Source organism: Molossus molossus, unplaced genomic scaffold (genome assembly GCF_014108415.1).
Source record: "Molossus molossus isolate mMolMol1 unplaced genomic scaffold, mMolMol1.p scaffold_m16_p_1, whole genome shotgun sequence".
NCBI lineage: Eukaryota > Metazoa > Chordata > Mammalia > Chiroptera > Molossidae > Molossus > Molossus molossus.
The window spans coordinates 208,347,588-208,364,007 of NW_023425344.1; the positions used below are offsets into that span (position 1 = coordinate 208,347,588).

The 16,420-nt window shown below is 43.8% G+C and overlaps 1 protein-coding gene across 1 annotated transcript; it reads left to right on the forward strand.

Annotated features, from left to right (window-relative positions):
* The first annotated feature begins 6,403 nt into the window (after positions 1-6,403).
* PTGDR (prostaglandin D2 receptor) lies at positions 6,404-13,193 on the forward strand. The gene is made up of 2 exons (XM_036247675.1): positions 6,404-7,246; positions 12,960-13,193. The coding sequence occupies exons 1-2, from the start codon at positions 6,404-6,406 to the stop codon at positions 13,191-13,193; spliced, it is 1,077 nt and encodes a 358-aa protein (XP_036103568.1).
* The last annotated feature ends 3,227 nt before the right edge of the window (positions 13,194-16,420 follow it).

The following is a 16,420-nucleotide window of genomic DNA, read 5'->3' on the forward strand; positions in this document are numbered from 1 at the left end:
CAAAGAGAGCCAAATTTGCAACATTTGAGTCACGTGGTTGTTGTCAATGTAACGTTTTTTGCCAAGTACAAAAAAGGTACAGGTGAGGTTTGGAAGAAACAGTGTCCCACTGCTCGGATCAACAACCCTCTGTTAGTTTAATTCACTCTGTAGACATGAAATCTAAGTCCTTCCCAGCATTCCTACACCATATATACTAATGTAGATAAAGTTTACTGTCTATTCGTGATCCTCTGGTTAAAACTGGCATGCCTGTGGACTACCCTTCTTTTAACTCAGATTATTCTCTAATAGGAAGACATTTGTCTGTATTTTTTTCTTTATTGGTTTTAGAGAGAGAGGAAGGGAAAGGGAGAGAGAGATAAAAACATCAATGAGAGAGAATATTGATTGGCTGCCTCCTGCACACTCCCCACTTGGAATTTGCCCCACAACCTGGGCATGTGCCCTGACCGGGAATCGAACCGGCGACCTCTTGGTGCATGGGTTGACGCTCAACCACTGAGCCACACCGGCCAGGTGACATTTATCTGTATTTAAATTCAAGGTAATTACACAAACATTTGAACCAGATAATTTCTGCTCCTTTCTCTCCATTATTAATAGTTCATTTGAGGGCACCCAAAAGCATGAGTCACTTAGGTTTGGGGATGAAGGTGAGGAACTTCTGGGAAGAATCTGAAGGAAACCACTGAGTGATCAGAGAGATGAGATAAAAATCCACGACTATGCTGAGGAAAGCTAGATCACAAATAGTGTGAATAAAACAATAGAATTGGAAAGATGTGACCTAGGCATTGGCCTAACTTGCCTGGGGTCACCAGAAAGGATTTTGGGGAGGTTCCTTTAAGCCTGAGGTAAATACAGGTGACGCTGAAGGACCCACTGCTCTGGGACGCCCCCAGCACTGTCCCTGCAGTGGATGCTGCAGTGCGCTACCCAGGTCCTCTTCAGGACTGAAGGACTTACCCCTCCAGCTGCCGGCACATAGGCTTTCGCTGCCAGCCCCTTGTTTCAAAAGAGCTGTTGCAGCCCTGGCGAGTTTGGCTCAGCGGTTGGAGCATCAGCCTGCGGACCAGAGAGTCCCGGGTTCAGTTCCCACTAAGGACACGTACCAAAAAAAAACAGAGTTCTTGCACCCAAGATTATGTGCCTCTCCTGCCTCCTAACCCCCGGGTCTGGCCCACCCAGGGGTGGACAGGCCCTCACCCACACCCAGGACCACTGGGAGGGCCCTTTCAGCTTCTGAGCTTCTAGTCAGCCTAGTTAAGGCCTTTTATTAAAATTGCATCACAGCCTGACCCTTTCCTCTGCCCAATCCTGCTTCTGTTCCTTCATTTTCACAGGTGTGAATCCAAAAGCACTCCTTAATAAATGTCCTACAGGCTAATCGCCATCCCAGAGTCTGCTTCACAAGGAACAAGTCAGCCACATCTGCCAACAGCTCCCCTAGAACACGGGCAATCTGGGTCATCAGCGAGCTGTCACAACCGATAACTGGGTTAACAAACGTTTTACTCCGCCGCTGATTTACCGGTCATCGCCCATAGATATTTTTAAAATTCACGCTGATAGTTATAGTTTAAACTACAGCCAAGCTAAAATTGAGAGTATGTTCTGGAAACAGAAGGTTAACAGAGGTTGGCCAAGACACACCCACTCACCAGGATCTCTGGGGGATTTTATCTCTCACTTTGACAGCAAAAGAGGTCAACATGGAATTTCTTGCTGAACAAAAGGTTGGGGACCTTAAAAGGCAGGAATCAGGTTTTTGCATTTACAAAATCACAATATGATTATGTATTCAAATGTGTCTGTTCACATTATGCCATATATAATTTTCCAGATTTGTCTTAGAACTGAATTAAGCAGCCTAGCATAGCTCTGCAGATAACAAAGGTAATTTTACATGTAACTGGGCCCAACATATTTTTATTAAAACTTTCCCTCTTAGCTCTGGCCAGGTGGCTCAGTCGCTTGGAGCATTGTCCCGTATACCAAAAGTTTGTGGGTTTGGTTCCAGGCCGGGGCACATCCTAGATTTTGAGTTCTATCCCTGGTCTGGCATGTACAGGGGGAGAGGGGACCAATAAATGTCTGTCTCTCTCTCTCTCAAATCAATTTAATATATATTAATATTTAATACATATTAATATATTATATATACATATATATCCTTGGGTGAGGATTTTTAAAATGTGGGAGGAGGTGGAGGAAGGGTATAAGGAGATAAATGGTGATAAAAAAATTTTAATAAAAATAAATAAACCAAAAAAAAAGTTTTCCTCTTAACTATATAACCTAGCAATTCCACTTCTGGTATTTGTCTGAAGAAATCCAAAACACTCACTCAAAAAGACATGCATCCCCATGGTCATTGCAGCATTATTTACAGTAACCAAGATAAGGACGAACCTAAGTGCCCGTCACTAGACAAATGGGTAAAGAAGATGTGGTAAATATATACAATAAAATACTACTCTGCCATCAAAAAAAAAGAATGAAATCTTACCATTTGCAATAACATGGATGGACCTAGAGGGTATTATGCTAAATGAAATAAGTCAGACAGAGAAAGACAAATACCATATGATTTCACTTATATGTGGAATCTAAAATACAAATAAAGAAACAAACAAAACAGAAACAAACTTATAGATACAGAGAACAAACCGATGATGGCCAGATGGGAGGGAGGTTAGGAGGCTGGGAAGAAAAGGTAAAGGGATTAAGAAATACAAATGGAAAGTTATAAAATATTCACAAGGATGTAAATTACAGCATAGGGAATATAGTCAATAATATTATAATAACTAGGTAGGGTGTCAGATGGGTACTAGACTTATCAGGTGGAATCATAGATTATATGAAGGTCTAACCATTATTCTGTATACCTGAAACTAATAATAATATTGAATGTCAACTATATTTTTTAAAATTTTAAATAAAATATAAATAGAAGGGGAAAATATTAATCCATAATTTTTCCATCCCAGTTTTTTTTTTAACTTTTCTTCATAGAAAAAAAACTTAGCCTTGTTCCTCTGAAGGCTGATATAAAATGTATAACCACGTAAAAGCACATGACATGTCATTTGCCTTCCTTTATTTGCTGTGTACTCCACAGTGCCCACAATCCTCTGGTCCGCAGGCCAACGCTCTAACTACTGAGCCAAACCAGCCAGGGAAATGCCCACACTCCTTACCCGATGCCTGGCACAAAGTAAGAGCTCAAAGCATGCTTAATGCATGAACAATAATACATTTCTTGGCTGAACAATGAAGTTGTTAAAATAAGATTTCCTAGGAGGAGGGACAGGAGACTCCAAGCTTAAGCCTGAGAACAGAGCAGGGTGAGTAAGAAGTAAGCAGGCAGGAAAATAGCCGGAAACCCATGGTAAAGGCCAGCTACCATTGGCCAGGAGGAAATGTGTGGTTTCCTGAACTGTACCCGTTCAAAGCCATGAACCTTGAAGTATGACATATATGGTGTATATACTGTGTCAAGAGTCTACAACTGTCCCTTCAGTCACACTTTGGAATGATTTCGAAAAGATTATTTACAGCTCTGGGCTCCTCGCTCCCTGTGCATTGCTCTGAGGAGGGGTATGGAGGTGTTTGCAGCTATAAAAAGAAAAATAATGCTGCAAAGAACTGGAGTTGGTACTCTTCACAGAATGCCACTTACAATGTCCTTAAAGAAGGATTCTTTTTTTTTAAATCCTCACCGAGGATACGTTTATTGATTTATTATTATTATTATTATTATTATTATTTTAGACAGAAACATCGATGCAAGAGAGAAACATCAATTGGCTGCTTCCTGCATGTGTCCCAAACAAGAGCCAACCCACAACCTAGGTATGTGCCCTGACCGAAAATTGAACCCGAGACGGGATGATGATCACACCACCTGAGCCACACCGGCTGGACCTTAGAGAAGGATTCTTAAGCTAGAGTCACTGGGTCTCTCCTGGGTATCACAGTAGGATTTCAGGAAACTCTGAACACTGTAATTGGTATAAATTGTGAGTGTGTGTGTTTGTGTGTGTGTGTGTGTGTATCTATCTAGAGAGGAGACATCAGATTTCATCATATTCTAGTGTCTTTTTGTTATAATACCTTCTTCTTTTGCTTCAACTCAAGTGGGGCTCTTCTAAACCCATCATTATTCATTGGGGACTGGGGGGGGGAGTGAGAGGCATTGATAAGAGGGAGAAGATGGAGGATACAGGAACTAGTTGAGTGAATAGATGTGAAAGGACGAGAGAGTACCTAGCATATAAAAGGGCCTATAAATGTTCGCTCTGATTAATATTATTACCGTATGCCAAATGCTTTATGCTTGCTGAACTTCACAACAGCCCTATGAGGTCCCATATCCTTTTTATGAGGAAACAAACAAACTCAAAAATTGAATAAACTAACCCAGGGTTACACAGCTACCTAGTAGTTCAAAACTACCTAGTTCCAAAGCTTGGACCCTTCGTCTCCACCCCATGGCCAGAATGACTGGCCAGGCTTTCTCTAGAGACAGCCTCCCTGACTACCCTTAAGGCTTTCGCATCCAAAGCTCAAGGGTCTCTCTCTGTCTCCCTGAATTTGTCCATCAGAACAGACACTGAGCCTAAAAATTAGCTTCCTTAAGCCAAGGCATTATCTACTTGCTCATGTACTGTGGCCCAAGTCATCCCACTCAAATTCCACACAGAAAGCTAGTTCCTCTCCCAGGGTATCAAGTGGTAACTACAGAAATAAATCACACTTATCACAATGAACTCTCTTGCCTTTATGATGCAGCCAAATTAAAGGCCCTAAAGGAGGAAATGTTTTCTAAAAGTCACCAACCAGATTGAGGAAGCTCCAAATCAAGTCTACTATTTTTTGGCTCTAAAATCCATGCTAAAAACTGCAGTTAAATATCAGCTACTAAAACATCCTTTCTAAAACATGTGAGAATTCTGACACTTGCATTGTACCGCATACTTTTAAAATATATATGTGCTTTATTGATTTTTTTTATCCTCACCCGAGGACATTTTTTCATTTTTTGTTCAGAGAGAGTGGGAGGGAGAGATCTCGACATGAAAGGGACACATTGAGTGTCTGCCGGGGACAAACTGCAACCCAGGTACGTGCCCTTAGCGGGAACTGAACCCGGGTCTCTCCGAACCGCAGGCCAATGCTCCAGCCGCTGAGCCAACCCGGCCAGGGAGCTTTATTGGTTTTTTAGAGAGAGGAAGGGGGAGAGAAATAGAAATATCCATGTGTGAGAGAAACATCTGATGCCTCCTACACGCCCCCTACTGGGGATGGAGCCTGCAACCTAGGCATGCGCCCTGACAGGGAATTAAGGGAGATATCTCAGTCCTTGGGAGGATGTTCAATCCACTGAGCTGTGCCAGCTGGGATGTACCTAGCACTTTTTATGTCTGCACTTTACATGTTATTCCTAAGCCTCAAAATTGCCAAGTAGGATGGCTAGATGTTACTTTTTGAGAGGTTAAGTCCCTCAGGGTCACACAGGCAGTGAGTACCAGAAATAGGACTTGAACCCTGGTCTGTGGTATGACAGCATCAGTGTTCTTAACCCTACTCCTCCCACCATGTCTACACAACCATTGATTCATGATACCCAGGGCGAAGATCTCCCTTGGTTTTCCCTGCAGCCACTTCCCTGAAATCTAGCCAACCTTTTGGGAGGAGAAGCCAAGACAGATGGACTTTATAAGAAGATCTGGGTTCTAGGTCTACCTTTGCCCCTTACTACCTTTGTTACTTAGGGCAGATCACTTAATCTTCCAAAGTCTCTGTTTCCTCACCTAAAGTATATGCAAATATTAGTTACCCTACCCTTTCCTCAACCCACCACTTCAAAAACTACTTGGTAACCCTTTCTCAGCCTCCCCATTGCCCTCATCACCTGCGTTCTCTTGGCCACCACCACCATGGCCTCCTCGCACACCCCTCCTCCCTAGTAGCTGCTGCTAATTTCCCCTGCATTTCAGTGGTTTTTTTTTTGTTGTTTTTTTTTTTGCCTTGTAGGAAGGACTGGTGGGAGTGCTAGGAAGCCTGGCAATTTTCTTTCTTTCTATCGGATTATGGGCATGAGAGCCTGTCTCTCCTTAGGACCTGGAGCACCAGAGCTCTCCCCGGGGCTGCTCCGCACCCCTACAGGGCAGCGCCCTTTGCGCAGCGGGCCCACGTCCCGCCCCGCCCCTCGGGGAGGGGTGTGACCCGAGAGTTTAGATAGGAGGTGCCTGCTGTCACAGGCACACCCGGCGGTCTGCGGAGTTTCCTCTGCGGGGCAGCCTCTCCTCCCGAGGGCGCGCGGAGCGGCTGGTCCCCTCAGCACCGGGACGCCGGGGCCCTGGCCCTCCCGCAGCCTCCAGTCCTGCCCGCCATGAAACAGTCGTTGTACCGCTGCCAAAACACCACCTTGGTGGAGAAGGGCTACTCCGCGTCGATGGGCTGGGTGCTCTTCAGCGCGGGCCTCCTGGGCAACCTGCTGGCCCTGGGGCTGCTGGCGCGCTCGGGGCTGGGGTCGTGCTCGCTCCGCTCGCCGCGCTCGCCACCTTCGGTCTTTTACGTGCTTGTGTTCGGCCTGACCGTCACCGACTTGCTGGGCAAGTGCCTCGTGAGCCCCTTCGTGCTGGCGGCCTATGCGCAGAACCGGAGCCTGTGGGGGCTGGCACCCACTCCGGGCAGCTCTGTGTGCCAAGCCTTCGCCTTTATCATGTCCTTCTTCGGCCTCGCCTCGACGCTGCAGCTCCTGGCCATGGCCCTGGAGTGCTGGCTCTCCCTGGGGCACCCTTTCTTCTACCAACAGCACATCACTCTGCGCCGGGGCGCGCTGGTGGCGCCCGTCGTGGGTGCCTTCTGCCTGGCCTTCTGTGCGCTGCCCTTCGCGGGCTTCGGGAAGTTCGTGCAGTACTGCCCCGGCACCTGGTGCTTCTTCCAGATGGTCCACGAGGAGCGCTCGCTGTCGGTGCTGGGCTACTCAGTGCTCTACGCCAGCCTCATGGTGCTGCTGGTACTCGCCATCGTGTTGTGCAACCTGAGCGCCATGCACAACCTCTACCGGATGCACCTGCGGCTGCGGCACAATCGCTCGGTCACCAGGGAACGCTCGGAGCCCAGCGCCGGGGAGAAGGAGGCGTCCCCGCCGCCCCTGGAGGAGCTGGATCACCTCCTGCTGCTGGCCCTCATGACCGTGCTCTTCACTGTGTGCACCCTGCCTTTAATTGTGAGTTGCTCTCGCCAAGGCTGCGGGGGGACTGCAGCGCTTCGGGCCACCAGTGCCGGGCTGGAAGGGTGGAGCGTGTTGGAGACTCCGCGCCCTAGGCCGGGAGAGCTTGCTGCTGCGCTCCCCACATCGGGTTCCCTCCCTCCACACCCCGGGACCTATAACCCAGTTTGTTGAGGGAAAAGAGGAAAAGTCAGAGAAAGCAAGGAAAAGTCACATGGTGTCCCTGTAACCCGAGAAACCTCTGCAGTTGGCTAGAACCTCCTCCTGTCTGCTTCCCTCTGGGACAGTATGAGTAACATTTGTGATTCAGAATTTTGAGTAGCAAAACTAGGCTCCTCCTTGGCGATAGGAGTCCTCTCCTACTTCCCCGTTGACTAGTTGATGTTTTATTTCGTTAGACCTGCCCACGATTTTAGTGGCACGGGTAGTGGTCGAATGGAATCTATTTCGTCTCCCAGGTTTGGGAATGGAAAGGGAATTAGGGAAGGTGTAATCCAGAGGTGACTTAATCAAAACATAGGTTCAGTTTTTCAGAATTCCTGGGTAAACTTTGAGGAGTCCGGATGCTGTTTCTGGTGCTGCCGCCAAGGTGGGTCGTGGTGACAGAGGCGGAGAAGCTGTTCGGAAAGGCAGCCCTGAAAGTAGGTTTCAGTAACTGGTGCCGTTTTAATAACCTGTCTTGACAGGTTGGTTTTGTTTCTGTCTTGGCAAGTGAGGTGACAAGAAAGTCATTATCTCTGGTTTCAACTTACTAATGATGGTGGTGGAGATTTTATTACCTCGTTGTTTTGAAAGTTTTTCCTCCTGGGGTCCCGGCCAAGACAACTAGGAGTGTGGCCGAGGCTTGAGAAAACTTTTTAGTGTTGCTGCTCTCCCTCTTCTCCTCCACCCCCCACCCCCAGGCTACTTGTTCAACAAGAGCAACATTTAAACAAATGCATTGCCAATTCAATGCCTTTGGAGTCTTGAGACTTCTGTGAATAGCAAAGTTAAATTTCTTATAGCAAAGCAGCAATTTTGTATATTACTGTCAAGGGTGGATGACAGTGAAATATAATGTGATTTTTCCTTACATGAGACTTTAGTGGGGTGTGGGGGTTGTCTGTAGCTTCATCATGCAGAGTTAGGATGAGAACACCCCAAAATAAATAAATAAATCTATCTATACAAATAGATATGGATATAGGTATAGATATTTAGCAGTGGTTCTCAAATTTTATCATACTCAGGATCATCAGTGGGACTTTTAAAAACATAGATGGCTGGGCCCCATTCCCCAGAGTTTCTGACACAGACAGTTTTGAAGAATTCTTATTCTTAAGAATAAGGTGGAAGCTGCTGATCCAGTGATCACATTTGGAGAACCACACTCTAAACCAGGACTTGGCAAACCACAGCCCACAAGCCAAGTGTGTCTTGCCCACTATTTTTTTTTTTACAGTAGTGGAATTAAGAACAGTTTTTACAAATGAAAATTTGCAATCAGTTGATGATAGGACACACGAACTCTGAACCCCCAATTAAGCCAAATATTATTCCAAGAAAAAATATTTTTATTTTTTTCCTTAGTAGACATGTATTACAAAAATACATACTTAACTATTATGATTACATTTTGAAATTCATCAGTAAACGCTGTGGAAATGTGTCTTCTCTCATCATATAAGTACCCACCAAATAGTCACTATTTGCTTTTTAGCCCATAAAATAGAAAATATTTACTGCCTGCCCAGCCGGTGTGGCTCAGTGCATGGAGCATCAAATCAGTGGATTTCCATTCCTGGTCAGGGCACATATCTGGCTTGCAGACTCAATCTCCAGCAGGGGGCATGCAGGAAACAGCCCATGAATGTTTCTCTCGCATCATTGTTTCTATCTCTCTGCCCCTTCCTCTCTCTCTAAAAAAATCAATAGAACATATTTTTTTAAAAAAGAAAATATTTACTGTCTGACCCTTTACAGAACACGTTTGCAGACTTCTGCTCTATAGCAACAGCCTTATTTACTTATGCTGCGTTAAAAGCAGACAGTAGCCAACTGCATGGATATTATGCCCTGATGTTTTAGGAGGGACAGTGCCAAAAGCAGCATAATACAGTGGAAGGAACATTGCATTTGGACACATCGCTAAGGGGAGTTAAATAACTCATAGAATTGTGAGGATTGAAGGAAATAATGAATTTGAAAATGATTTCCTAAAAAAACGTGTAAAATTCCAAAGATATACAATGCAGACAGCATTCTACACAGGAACTAGCATTTTCTAGAACGGGTAGGGAGTCAGCATCAGACATGGGTTTGAATCAGGCTGCATCACTTACTAGCTATGATAGTGGATTGTTTACCCTTTCTAACCACAATTTCGCTCAAAGGAGAATAGCCATGCTTGTTCTGTAAGATACCTGAGAGGTCTAGAAACCAGGTGAAGATAAGTAATTGCATATATCAAAGTTCATAGAGTCAGGGAAGTGGTAGAGGACATCCTGCATATATTGAGATAACGTGTGTTTCATTTTGATGTAGAAAGAATGAGCAGGATGCTCTTTTCAAAGGAGACTGTTAGAGGCATGTAAGGAATGGTAGTCAAGAAATGGGCCAAGGGAAAGGGTCAGAAGTGGATTTAAAGGGCTAGGGCAGAGGGCAGAGTATTGTGATGGCTGGACTGGATAGAAGAGGGCCTTGGCATTAAGAGAGCTCTCCGGAAGGGGAATATCCCGCCAAAATAGGTCTCTGGAGTCCGCAACAGCTACATTTTTTCAAGGACTCCTAAATCCAACAGAGGGCGCTCTTCTCACACTGATTCTCTGTGTAAATTGACCTACTTAAAAAATGCCAGGTGTATATTCTGAGGTTATTCGTTATCTTAGCCCCTTTTATAGAAGCAGTTTATAAAGTATATTCCAGAGAATACTTTTGATGGACTGAGATTTTTCAAAAGTCTAAATTGTGTCCAAATTGATAATTTGTGAGAATTAATAGAATATGTACTTTGATCACTGTCATAAATGAAGTCGTCATATTATTAGTAAACTCAAAAATAAAAACAAATATGCCCTGGCCGGTTTGGCTCAGCGGTTAGAGCGTCGGCCTGCGGTCCTGAGAGACCCGGGTTCGGTTCCCGCTAAGGGCGCGTACCTCGGCTGCAGTTTGTCCCCGGCCCTGGTCGGTCGTGCGGGTGGCAGCCACTCGATGTGTCCCTTCACATCGATGTTTCTCTCTCTCTCTCTGTTCCTCTCTCTCCCTCCCACTCTACCTGAACAAAAAATGGAAAAATGTCCTCGGGTGAGGATAAAAAAAAAAAAATTAAATTAAATTAAATAAATAAAGCATATTAAATTAAAAGTGCAGGTGTAAATCAATACATTTCTATTACAAATCAGGTGACTTGAAAATACAATTAATCTAATAATATACAATAAGATTGATTTGGACAAATGCTGCTTAAAAATAAAATGCATTGTTTTAATTATGTAGGTACCATTCAGTTACTCAGATCACAGCTAATCAAGTATTTTCAAATAGTTGGGGTTACATTTTGCTGCACTGTACTTTGAGGAGAAAGGAGCAAATGTAAAGACAGATTCACATAAAGCGTTTGCTGTTTAAATCAACCAAAGCGCATAGCCTATTGCCATCCATTTATCCATCCAGCACATCTGTTACCTACACAGTCAAGACCCTGTAAGTCATTGTGGGATAGAAAATGAAAAAAAAAAACATCACATCTGCCCACATAAGTTTTAATACTGGGGTGGGAGGGACTGATTAGGGCCAAAAGGGAGATTAGAGAAGGAGTTGATTGATAAACTAATAATCATCATCATAATAATAGCTAATTATTGAGTTCTCACTATATGCTAGGACCTATTGTTAAAGGTTTACTCATATCATCTTATTCAAATTTCATAACAATCCTGGAAGGTAAATACAATTATCCCCACTGTATAGATGAGGAAGTGCAATAACTTGCCCAAAGTCATACAGCCAGTGAAGGGACTCTATCTAACCCAGACAGTCAGACTCCAGAACTGGTGTGCTTAGCCACTACTGCACTGGGACTTCCTGCAGGGAGTAATACTCGAGGTCAACCCTGAAAGGAGGCAGGATTTGGGCATGCAATCAGTTTCCACATCTATAAAATGGAGACAATAGTCCTACTTCCTTCATGGGATTTTTTTGAAGATGAAATGAAGTTTTCAAAGCAAAATATTTAGAACAGGGCCTGGAAACATGGGCATTAGCCATTATTATTGTATTATTAAGCAACGATGATGGGAGAGGGCCTTCAGTTATGGTATATCTTCCTAAGTGCACTGGATGGGAGTAGCTGAGTCCACTAAAGTGCTCTCTAGAAAAGAAAAGAGAGTAAAAAGATAAGGAAACAATTATGGAAAAATAGTTCTTCTCTGGCAGATATTCCTTGATTGCCCTAAGTGGGTATGGTCTGTGCACTTATTCATAGCCCCTCCCACTGGTTCTAAATGGATTTAAAATCTCTGTAAGCATGGGGAGTATAACAGCATCGAGAAAAAGTGACCGGCCTCCCTCAAGTGGGGAGGCGATGGTAGTGCTGGGCTAGGCAGCCGTGTGGGCTGAATGGCAGGAAGGCTGTGGGGTAAGCCGGTTTGCAGGGTCCGGAGGGGCTGCAGAGACCTCAGGGAGGACCAAGGCAGTAGGAGTGACCGGGCACAGGTAAGTAGGCTGATATTTCATGCATGTGGTTTTTGGTTTGTTTTTCCTAGTGTGAAAGGAGGGTGTCAACCACAGAAAGGTAACCATCTATGCTAAGACTAAAGAATTTACATGAGTTGAACAGGTCCTTTTGAAAGTCTTCTGTCTTCATTGGAGTGTTTTCTGTCTCTGCACATCCACTCAAAGCTGCTGTTTCATTGATGTCTCCCTACATGTGACATTTCACAATGGGACTTATTTCTGAGCTAACTAATAAGAGAGGATAGCCCTGGCTGGTTTGGCTCAGCGGTTAGAGCGTCGGCCTGCGGTCCAGAGAGACCCGGGTTCAGTTCCTGCTAAGGGCACGTACCTCGGTTGCAGTTTGTCCCCGGCCCTGGTTGGGTAGTGCAGGAGGCAGCCACTCAATGTGTCCCTTTCACGTCGATGTTTCTCTCTCCCTTCCTCTCTCTCCCTCCCACTCTATCTGAACAAAAAATGGAAAAATATCCTCGGGTGAGGATTTAAAAAAAAGAGAGAGAGGATAGGAAGTGGGCAGAAGAAAGAAAGGAGAACTGAAGAGGATACGGAAAGTATTTATGGAAGTGTAGTGACCCTGTTTATAAAAAATTCAGTGGACTGGGTTAGTCCCACCTCAGCTCTTCCTTTGCAGGGCCAGGCAGGGATCTGGGACCTCCGTGCTCACAGCACGTAGACCAGCCTCCAGCCTCCAGGGACTTAGACCGGGTCTCCAGGAGCCCCCCCTCCACTGAGCCTCCTACGTCTGCCCTGCACCTCCAGGGACTTAGACGGGTCCCCAAGAGTCCCCCCTCCACTGAGCCTCCTGCGTCTGCCCTGCGCCTTCCAGGCTCTTCGCTTGCACCCATCAGCCTGCTGCTTTAAATTCGCCAAAAAATTAATATTCCAAGCCGAGCTGCCACGTTCTTACAGAAAAGTAATGTGTCCTAAGTGAAGTAAGTGAATGTATCTGCCATCAACGTTTTGATATTATAATGGATTTTTCTTTCTTTCTTTAAAACAGTACCGCGCTTACTATGGAGCGTTTGTCTCCAAGGAAAACAGAATGTCTGAAGAAGCTGGAAACCTCACGGCCTTGCGTTTTATGTCTGTGATCTCCATTGTGGACCCTTGGGTTTTCATCATTTTCAGAACATCAGTATTTCGGATGTTTTGTTACAAGATTTTCATAAGGCCGCTTATGTATAGAAATTGGCACGGCAATTCCTGCCGAACTAACACTGAATCCAATCTGTGACAATGTTTTACAGTCTCGCGGAAGCTAAGGAAATTTTCCGTCAAGGAACCATGCTTAAAAAAAAACCAAACAAACACAAAAAACCCCGTACAATTTAAATCCTTAAAAGTTATCTCCCATAACAAAACATCTAAATGTATTTTCAGAAGTATTTGATATCTTAACAAGGTATCGTCACTCTATATTCAAACCAGTTAGGCACATTTTTTTTTTTCATTACAAGGTATTAATAGCAACTAAAATTGCATATATTGTAAACAATGTCAAAAGTCTTAAAAGCAATGATATTAATTATTTCAACATTTGTACTTGGTATCTCTTAGAGAGGTCCTGAGACTTCTGGGTCTTTATTTAAACCCAGTAGAAACACCGCTGTTTATAATTATGTGATGGGTATACTTAAAACTTATTAATTTCTAGTGAAACCTGATTTGTTTATTTTATATCACAATTACTTATTTAATTCTTTTTTTTTTTTTTTTTTTTTTGCCAACTGATCTACCTATGCCTGAATTATAGATGCTCCTCAGAGAAGTGAGGTGAGAAAAACCTCCAAGTCAGGAGTTTGGAGGGGCCTTCCACAGCCCCGAGGGAATGTCACTGCCTCACCAGGACAAGGGGCACGTGAGGCAGCGATATGGAGCTATAAGCACGCAGGTGTAAGGCAAGATGTGCCTATGCCCACCACCCAGAGAAGAAAAATTAATGTTTATTTTTTGAAGTCCACTTTTCTGTGTAACAAAGCAGGAATAGCAATAGGAATCAAAATTTGGGAGTGGTTATAAAATACTCTTTCAGTTTGGGGCACCTGCATTTTATAGGTTTATCATATTAATAATGGATTTGGGGGAAGAAGAATTTGCGCTTCATTGAAAGAGTGACGTGAGACTTTACGAGCGAGCCGAGTTAACTGCCTGTGGTTGTGTGGAGCCGCAGGGCGTCCAGCAGAGCCCGAGCCCGCCCAGGACTCAGTCAGCCTCAGCTGAGGGTGCTGGCAACGACCTGAACACCTACCTATTAACAGCCATGTTCTGCCGATGAGGTTCTGGAGAGCTATGCACGTTTAAAACGGGCAGAATGGGCTCAGATGGAGCACAACTGAGCACTTTAATTGTACAATGAAATGTTTACAAAGGTTAGCAACACTATGAAAACAGGAAAAAGTGGAGGAAATACGCTGCAGCTGTTAAAGCAAACAAGAGACTTAAAACCCAGCACTCAGGTAAAAATTTTTACCTTCAGTGAAATGACAGCTCGAGGACATTTGCGGCATTTCGGCCTCCCTAGAGTCCCTTTGCACCCTGACACATGCAGACTCTGAGATGGAGAGCCCACTGCTTTGGAACAGTCCCGAGACACCCGTTCAGCCGTCCCTTCCAAAGACGAGAGCATTTGCTTTATTGCCGACTTAGCAGCAATCGCGTTTTCCACCTCTGGTTTATGTCAGTAATGGTATGAACCTGGATGCGTGTGTGTTTGTCTAGCAACACTGTGAAATGGCCAAATTAGGAATCTGTGACTTATAATTTGGGAGTCTGATGTGATGAAAAATGAAGTCATTTTCAAAGTTTAATTTTTATTTGTGTATTTAATGTGTGAGCACATATGTGTTTTACTGTCAGGGGAAGTGTATGGTTTTTGTGTTCTCCTTTTGACAGGTGCGTTCTGATCATTGTCAAGGTCATCTGAAAAGGTCCCAGATGAATCAATAAACATATCTTTGTAATATTTTGCAGAGGAAATTGCTGTTCTTCAAAAAAAAAAAGAAAAGAAAAGGTTTATTTGTTTTCTTTTTTGAACAGTTTCCAGCAGTATTTTATTCTCTAGCCATTGAATGAGCTGTTCTACTAGCATTTATATTACTTTAGACAAGTCGGCATAGGTTTATCCAAGGACTCAATGATTCTTTCTCTACAAAATGTAGATATGCTATCCTGATGAAATCCATCTTCATTTAAAAGTCAACTCTTCCTGATCTTCACAGATTTATTCATTAGTTCATTAGGTAAGTCTTCATTGACACATGCGTTGTACCAGGGCTCAGTGCCGAGAAAAAGAACGCACACGACCCGGAGCTGGCTCACGAGCAGTGGGGGACACGGGCACGTGCAGTTCCAGAGAGGAAGCAATCCCAGCAGTGAATGTGCACACGGTCCCGTGAGAAGAGGAGGCCTTCACCTGGGGGGACGTGGAGCTTTGTCAGAACTCTGAGAAGATGCCTACTCAAGAACTCACAATGAGCAGAATTTTGATTCCAGTTGAAAACTGGACAAAAGACACAAAGATGCGGTTTACAAAGGAGGAAATACATATGGTTACTGAATGTAGAAAAATGTCCTGCCTAATCAGAGGAATGCAAAATTTAGAGCAAATGCTCAAGGACCAAGCAAAGAAAGTATGACTCTCAATGACAGAGGTTATTAAGTAGTCCCCTGGTGAGTGTGTAGGCATGTCCACCTTTTCTTGATAGCAACCTGACAGTCTATATCAAGAGCCTAAAAAGTGTTCTTTTCTACTGTTCCAATAATCCCACTTTAGAATTATCTCCCAGAAAATAATCAGAAGGGCTATCATAGTTATGTACAAAACTCTTCTTTGTAGCATTATAATAGCACAAAAAAATGAAAAGGAATAATTCTAAATGATGACAAGGGTTAAACAAACTCTTTAGATATATACATACACACAAAAAAATATATGAAAATTATGCAGCCATTAAAAAATGTTTTCAGATCATTTATGAAAAATGAGAAAAAAGCTTACAGTAATACTAGTGAAAAAAGCATGATGCAAACGGAATATGATCCATAAATATACGTGCATAGAAAATACCTGGAAAAAATAAAGTGTGAACCACAGGTACCTTTTTTATTAACATGTTTACATAATTCTTTTTATTTTCTAAGTTTTAAAATAATAAGTCCATATTTCTTTTCTTTCTTTTTTTTTCTTTTCAAGTATTTCTTCAGGAATGGTTAAGTACAGCATTTCTCATTTTACTTGATTTTCCAACAATAACCTTATACAGAAAACAGAGCACCATGTCCTTGCAGACAGCAATACCACAGTCGCTCGCTTCCCAGCAGCCCCAGTGTGCTAGCTGCCTGGAGAGGCTTGGATTTTCTACGCGGAGGCTGCTACAGAGGCATTCAGCAAATTGAGCTGGCATTCAGCAAATGGTCAGAGTGACCATTACCCGGAACATGACCTTCTGCCTTCTGGTGGCG